Below are 8,551 nucleotides of genomic sequence, written 5' to 3'. Positions count from 1 at the left end.
TTTTAACGCGCGTTGAAAAAGCACTCGTGTTATGGGGCACTGCTAGTGGCAACATTGGCAATTTATAGTTTGTCAAGTCCGTTCCGTCAGTAGAAAAAGGCGGCATATTTAAAAAACGTCCGATTGTGAACACCGGAAATCGCACATTTCCTCGCGGTAGGCACGCATGCGAGCGGAAGCATGGACACCAATATTAAATGTTGGGCACGCAGGCACGCATGTCTTGCGCATGTTCCACGTAAATACACGTCGCTATTGTCGCTAACACAAATATTACTATAGCAACGAGAAGTAAACAAAGACATGCCAAAGTCATTTATGATACTCATACTGTTTTTGCCAGGTAGTTAGGAAAGTAAGTACTTAAAGAAGTTAGACAAATTGTACTTTGCCTCTATATTCTCAATTATGAGAAATGGAAAAGGAATTCGATCCAAGTATAATAAAATCTACTCAAACGAGTCTTGGAAAGTACGTGAAACGCCCACCGTTGAGTGATAAGTTATTAAAGAAACCTCCGTTTAGATTCTTACATGATATTATAACGTCGGTATGTATTGATTATACTAATAGGACGATGAAGACAAACGTAGGTATTAATAAAATACATACTCTAGCATAGCTATGTAAATATTATTTTGCAGGTTTTAAAGACTACTGGATTTTTCGAAGGTCTATTTGAAGAAGATGAACTGGTTTCCGATAATGTTAAGGATAGAGAGAGTAAAATATTATTTCTTAATAAAGTTATATCGGTGGTTGGTAAGTCGCTTTTCCTTCCCCTTTCATATATAATGAAAATAAATCCATTGTAGATATTTCCTTTTTAGTATTATCCCTTCTATTAATTAAATAATTTCCCTACAGGCTTAGCCAATGGCAAATCATTATCGGTGAAGGCATCCAAAGTAGTTGCAGGGCAGGAACCTGATAAAACAAATGAGCTGCTTCAATGTTTGGCTCAAGTTCTTGACAAAAAAATATCCTCTGATGAAGCTGTAAGAAAATATAAGGAGAATGCAAAACCGGCACAAACAGTAGACACCAAAGCTAAGGAACCTGCAAAAGCTGTTAAGAAAAGTACAGAATCAAATAAACTTACGTCAAGAAGTAATGAAAAATTAACTAATCAGAAAAAAGAGAAAAGGGATGGGCCTTTGGTAAAAAACGGGACGAAAGAAAAAGTAAGCAAATCAAAAGACAGAGAAAGTACACTCAAGAAAGAATCACCTCCAAAAATATCAACACAAAAACCAAAAGTAATTAGCAAAAAGGCTTCAGTTGAAAATGAAAATCAGCAGCCTGATATTAATACCCAGCCTAACAAGAAATTGTCGAAAGCATCTAGTAAAGATTTAATTAAATCATTAGATAATAAAGATGAAGACCAGGAAAAACATGGAAAGGAGTCAGAAACTGTTAAATTAGAACCAGAGTCCCAAGCACCAAAAGAACCTGAGCCAGAAGAACTAGTAAAAGAGAAGCTTGATACTTCTTACACAATTGCAGACACTGACTTAAATTCTTCATCATCTCAAGATTTATTAGAAACAGGAAATAAATTTGAAGAAAATCAGGAAATTAATCTTAAAGCTCCTTATTTTCCTGACCCCTTAACTACTAAAGAAGACCATAGGGACACACAAGTACAAAATGAAGAAAAAGCAAATGAAAGTTTGCAGGAGAAACAAGAATTAAGCGTTAACAAAATACAGAATAACATCAATAATTTTCGTCAGAGCAGTGTGGAGACTACAGAAAAGAATAACGAAAATAGAGTTACTTCAGCAAATAAGAATTCAATAGTGCCTACACAGCCAGTCAGGCCAACGAGTGTGAGGCCTTCCTCATCAAGGCCTGGTGCGCCGCGGTTGAGGGACAAACATAGTGGAACAGCACAAGCTGATAATCTACTTGTGGGTAAAGTAAACATCATCACTGAAAACGCGCCCAATGAAGAGGCAAGTAGATACGGTACCTAAAGAGATTCTTCTTATGTATATAACGTCCTACACATTCTTATATTTGAAATTGTTTTAGGAGGAAGACTCAAGCATTATTATTGTAGATCAACCACAATCCCATACTGCATCTGAGCAACCAGACCAGCTGGCATTAAATCAACATGGTCACTTAGTCCAACAGATTTTGGACTCACAAAAAGAGTTTTCTCAAGTCTCTGGCAAAACCGAGATTGTAAGTTTCAAAGACTTTTTTGAACATCAGGCCGTTTTCAGAAACGTTATTGAATCAAGAAACCTTAAGGCAGGGTTTATATTATATATCTATAGAAAATAAATCATCATCAGTCATGAAAAGAATAAAAGAGGGATACTTATACCTAATAACTATTTACAATGCATATGCCCTGAAAATCTCTTTAACCAGGTAATAAAGAAAGCACAACTTTTTAGTACATACCTCCATAAATCTCGAAAAACTTCAGCTATGTTTCAGTGACACCATGCACTCGTGCGTGTTCCCAACCAACGTGTAAGTAACTCCATGCGGGAGTCCCGCAGCATTTCCAGCGTGTTGCAGTGCACCACATCAACGCGCTGGGTGCTTGCTTTTTTGGACATGTGCTAAAAAAGGTACCACGTTTTTGGGCTTACATATATGGATCGTATGCCATATGGATGCATATACCTAGAGGGATTTTCTGAGCACATGCATTGAATTGAAATAGATTGGAGAAAGTGTATCCTAAGACAGCTTTTGATTCCAACGCCATCTAACTTATGGAGTCTGACATATGACTTTTTTTATTTCAACATTAGGAGTGGCAATTTGGAGCCCAAAAAGCGCGAGAAGCATCAAATCAGGAGATAGAGCAAGTCAAATTTAACATTCAAGCTGTTTCGCGCGCTGCGAATCCACTAGGAAAGCTTCTTGACCACATCCAGGAGGACGTAGAGGTGATGCGTCAAGAACTGCAGCAATGGACAAAAACTTATGATGAAACGTCTAAAGAACTATCCAAGCAGAAGGCGTAAGTTAACTTAAACGACGGCTTTTCCTATTAATGATACAATGGAGAGAAGTAATATACAGTCAGTAGGTACTGTCAGCAGCAAAAGATGCTTAAAACAAGCGAAGAACATTAAGCTTTTATTACTATATCGTGCGTAATTAATTGCGAATATTCTAAAATCTATCATTTAGCCATCATGCTGTTGACTGTACTGTGCCACCTTAAAAAATATATTTGTTACGGTATTCCCATACTGCAGTTATATAACTTTATAAAATGTGTAACAAAAATTAACTATGTAACTGCTGTGTGGGTGCCATTATTATAAAATTTCTTCTTTTTCAGAGCTAATGATGATTCTTTGCTGCCCCTACATACAAAAATTAAAAACCTAGATGCAGACATTAAAGAAAAACAAGACAAAATAGATGATCTAAAGATCGTTATACACAAAAATTCATCTAGAATTGAAAAGCTACTAGCAAGTGGGAGTGTGCAATAATGTTAAATATTTTGTATATTAGTTTATATATTCCTCTTTGTATCAATAAAAATCTAGAAGTAGAAACCATAATTTTTCGGTATTTACTTAAGTAACTGGTCATATTTTATTTATTTGTATATAGGAGACTAGGTACGTTGTATCAGGGTACGGTTAATACAGCTCGAATATTTAAAGCCTGACCAGTAATATATTATTAAGCGCCATATTGCGGAATTTCACTAGAACTATTTTTTTCATACACGAGAATAACAGCGCCCTCTTGACAATGATCCTATATTACTGGTCAGGCTTTACCAACTAGGTACACGAGCGAGACTACAAGGACCAACGACGCAAGGACTTAACAGGCTATGACTACTCAAAATAATTCTTAAAAAAATAAAAACGTACCGTAATCTAAATGATAATTTTGTACGGTACGGTATTAATAATTGCTGAATTGTGTTTGGCTATGAAATTCTACGAACTTATTTTGTATTTTACTTGGGTAATGTTTCAATCGTCCCGTTTACTATTTTATTACAGTACTGATCTCGGTATGGGGACTTTTGTAACAATCGCGCACAAATAGAAAAGTAATTTGATTATTCAGTTCAGATGAAACGTTAACATATTCTCCAATATGTAACAGAGCTGTGATAGAAAAGACATGAGCAATCAAAGTGAAACTGTTACAACCGTACCCGGTCTACCCTAATAGGTATGTACGCATCAAACGATGTCCCGAAAAGACTGACAAACCATACATCAACATATATGTCTAAAACTAAGAGGTTGAAATGAAATGATTTCCGATTAATTTATCATATTAATATAATCTAAATAGAGGCAAACATAATATCATACAGAACTAATGCTTAAAATTAGCCTCAAAGTTATATTTAAATAATCAAATCAAAATCATTCTAATACACTGTACAATATATTAGTCGTACTTAAGCCTTATTATGGGAAACAGTTGAAGAGAAAGTTCAGAGCCAGTACCTAACCCCTACCTATTTTTTTTTATATTTTGTGGTAATGGTTGGGACCACAAAACTGCTGGGAGACAGTGGAGCATATTATATTATATTGTACGCGTTTGTTGTTTAAAACTTGTAATGTTATAAATAGAGTGACATTGCATGGTCCATTTTTAGGGTTCCGTAGCCAAATGGCAAAAAACGGAACCCTTATAGATTCGTCATGTCTGTCTGTCTGTCTGTCTGTCCGTCTGTCTGTCCGTCCGTATGTCACAGCCACTTTTCTCCGAAACTATAAGAACTATACTGTTGAAACTTGGTAAGTAAATGTATTCTGTGAACCGCATTAAGATTTTCACACAAAAATAGAAAAAAAACAATAAATTTTTGGGGTTCCCCATACTTCGAACTGAAACTCAATTTTTTTTTTCATCAAACCCATACGTGTGGGGTATCTATGGATAGGTCTTCAAAAATGATATTGAGGTTTCTAATATCATTTTTTTCTAAACTGAATAGTTTGCGCGAGAGACACTTCCAAAGTGGTAAAATGTGTGTCCCCCCCCCCTGTAACTTCTAAAATAAGAGAATGATAAAACTAAAAAAAATATATGATGTACATTACCATGTAAACTTCCACCGAAAATTGGTTTGAACGAGATCTAGCAAGTAGTTTTTTTTTAATACATCATAAATCGCCTAAATACGGAACCCTTCATGGGCGAGTCCGACTCGCACTTGGCCGCTTTTTTTAATTAAAAATGTATTAGGTACATAATTGTATGCATTCATTTCGCGCTGAAAAAAGCGCTGGTGGCCTAGCGGTAACAGCGTGCGACTTGCAATCCGGAGGTCGCAGGTTCGAACCCTGGCTCGTACCAATGAGTTTTTCGGAACTTATGTACGAAATATCATTTGATATTTACCAGTCGCTTTTCGGTGAAGGAAAACATCGTGAGGAAACCGGACTAATCCCAATGCGGGCCTAGTTTACCCTCTTGGTTGGAAGGTCAGATGGCAGTCGCTTTCGTAAAAACTAGTGCCCACGCCAATTACTGGGATTAGTTGCCAAGCGGACCCCAGGCTCCCATGAGCCGTGGCAAAATGCCGGGACAACGCGAGGAAGATGATGTATGCATTCATTTCATTTGTGATTCATATTTTTTAGTATGAGGCTAAATTATATTTTATTTTTATTATACTATTTTATTGTTAACTCATAAAACAATTAAAACGTAAAAATTCATAATCAATGTAGCATTATTTATTATAATGAAATAAACATATCTACATATGTATTACACATAATGGGATTCCTCCATGCTACTGTTTATGTATATTTGTGATTTAATTTGTTTACAAGTTTTTCGGAAATGGTGTAACATTAAAATATTCATACTCATTCTACTTTTTCATGAAACCTTACTTAATAGTATATGTTCTTATGCAGTGTATTTACATCAAATTGATCTTTTTTTTTATCAAATTTGCAGATTAAATAAAAATATTAATTTAGTGCATTATGGACTATACTAATAATATAACTGTACTATATAATGTCTTCAGCAAGCAAACATGACATTAATTTAAATACTAATAAGTAATAATAGATAAAAGAAATTATCCTGGTTCACAACAAACCATATTATATTGGCTGTAAAACAGCCAGAGATAGGTATAATGATCAACCTATGTTATTGACAACAACTAATACAAGCTTTAGAGTATACAGGATAATGGTCTATGTTGTAGGAATACTAAAAATGAGATAGTTGAGACATTATTTTGGTACAGGAGGATGCGGAGGGCCATTTGAGCTGTTGTCACAATGGCTCAGAAGACACCCCCGCCGTTGGCCAAGCCTTGCAGGATATTGGCGTACCATTTTCGCTGCTTGTTCAATACGCATCACAAGCTTATGTTGGCTTTCCAGTTTCTCTAAACAACTTTTGCAAATAGTTTTCGGCAGAGGATCTGATTGAGATACCTGAAATAGATAACAAAACAAAAATAATAATCAGGTCCATTTAAATATAAAGAATAATAGCAGCTAGCAGTGGAAGGGCATTGAAAGAACTTGATATCCACCAGCTTGCCTATTTGTAGTTTGGAGATAATTTAGCACTTTATTCTAATTTCTAATAATGGCAGGTGCCAATGGTGGATAGAAAAGCAGTGTAATAAATTCTGAGAATATAAAGAAATAATCTGAGCAGTTAAAGCACCTAGTGGTTACTCAAAGTAAGCAAGTAGTTCATGAGCATGAAATGTTATAGATTTATTTGGAAATGGAGGAGACTACTTTTGCTGCTAATTGTATATTGAATGAAGAATACGAATATTTATTGAATTAATAGACAGTTATTAGCAAAATCAACATATAATATAGAGTAATACTACTCAAAACAAGTCTCCTTCAAAGTTAAATGCGTTATTTTTGGGTAGTGGCTTAGGACACGTACCAGGTACTAAAAAATTGGAGAGTTATTAAAATAGTCTTCATTGACAAATAATAATTCTAAAATCATTAAATTACAAACTAACTTACAGAATTGACTAGAGATACAAAATAAACAAATAACTTACGTTTATTGATAGATGCCTATTGATTTTCTCCGATATGCACAAACGTATGCCTTCTTCGCCATAAATATGAAGAACTACGCGATGCATTTCAGAACATAAACGGCAAATAAATCCTGTTAGTACTGCTTTATCTAGACTACCCATAATGGAAGGGAAATCCTCGATTGAGAAACACTAACAAACTTATTATGCAATATAAATAATTTTACTTTTATGATGGAATTGATCTACTTCACTTCGACGATTTTTTTCCTGTCTTGTTTTTGTTATATTTTTTTTCTTTAAGTCTAGTTGTATTTGTAGGCCAAGGTCACGAGATAATCAGCCAACGACAACACGACGCAACGTTTAATAAGACAACTGTAAGCGCTTGAAATCGATAATTTCGTTAACTGTCGTGGTTATCATTTATAACGTACCAAAACCATGTGGTAAATGTCCTGAAATGATTTATTAAACTATTAAACATTACATGATTTTAATTATTTTATTTTATATTAAATAAACGTTTAAAAATCTGTTTTCGAATATTTTTGTCTCGTTAACACTTGGCTTTATTTATTGCATTTCCTTTTTCTTTCCGTATAAAGCCCCCTCCACACTCGTGCGCGAACGCAAGTGTGGCGTCGATTTTGTAGATCTGCGAACTCGACTCCACACTCGCGTTCGCAGCTTCGCGCCGCGATTCGCGCACGAGTATAGAGGGGGCTTATGGCTTTTGCCATAGCGCGATTCAAACGCTTTATTAACGCGCATTAAAAAAGCGTTTGAATGACACAAATTGAAACATGTGTATTTGTTCAATAGAAGGCGGTGGCGCTTTTTATCAAGCGTTGTTGGATTTTCGACTTTAAGCGTTGGTCATTAAATCGTATTTAGCATGCGGACGGATTTAAGCGCTTTTTTAATGCGCGTTGAAAAAGCGCTCGTGCGAATGAGGGCTAAGGGGCCCACTGATTAACAGTCCGCCCGACGGTATCGGCTTGTCAGTTGTTCGGAACTAGTGTTAATCAGTGGGCCCCTTTAGACCTTAGTTAAGATTGTGGTTATAGACCGCGAGCCACGAACAGGTTTCCATGACCAATCGCCTCCCAGGCGATAACTCCTATAGTGGTTAACGGCTACGTATGATGAATCCTCGTGGACGTCAGCTGCCGCTCCGTTGGTGGGTTGAGGAATGGCAGCAACCGAAACACGTAAAAAAAAAAATATTTTCAGTCATCGCCTCCCGTTTGATACTTTGCCAGATGATAGTTTAGGTGCTATTGTTAAAAAAAAAAATCGTCAGCCGGTTGTATCGCGGTGGAAACACCGTCAGCTGGTCACATGAACATGTAAAAAAAAAATTTTTTTTCAGTCATCGCCTCCCGCTTGATACTTTGTCAGATGATAGTTTAGGTGCTATTGTTAATAAAAAACATCGTCAGCCGGTTGTATCGCGGTGGAATCACCGTCAGCTGGTCACATGAACATGTAAAAAAAAATTTTTTTTTCAGTCATCGCCTCCCGCTTGATACTTTGTCA

At 36.0% G+C, this 8,551-nt stretch overlaps 2 protein-coding genes across 2 annotated transcripts in view; one reads left to right on the top strand and one right to left on the bottom strand.

The window, feature by feature from the left end:
• LOC134655923 (uncharacterized) overlaps window positions 1-8,551 on the bottom strand; it is a 65,456-nt gene that overhangs the window by 48,034 nt on the left and 8,871 nt on the right. The gene's annotated exons all lie outside the window — the stretch shown is intronic.
• LOC134655930 (TRAF3-interacting protein 1) lies at window positions 284-3,514 on the top strand. The gene is made up of 6 exons (XM_063511442.1): window positions 284-550; window positions 645-762; window positions 868-1,961; window positions 2,041-2,196; window positions 2,781-2,992; window positions 3,320-3,514. Exons 1-6 carry the CDS (start codon window positions 416-418, stop codon window positions 3,474-3,476), a joined length of 1,872 nt encoding a protein of 623 aa, XP_063367512.1. The 5' UTR covers window positions 284-415; the 3' UTR covers window positions 3,477-3,514.

The sequence above is a fragment of the Cydia amplana genome, chromosome 17 (assembly GCF_948474715.1).
Source record: "Cydia amplana chromosome 17, ilCydAmpl1.1, whole genome shotgun sequence".
Taxonomy (NCBI): Eukaryota; Metazoa; Arthropoda; class Insecta; order Lepidoptera; family Tortricidae; genus Cydia; species Cydia amplana.
Note: the sequence above shows the minus strand (reverse complement) of the source record. Positions and strands in the feature narration are given on the sequence as shown.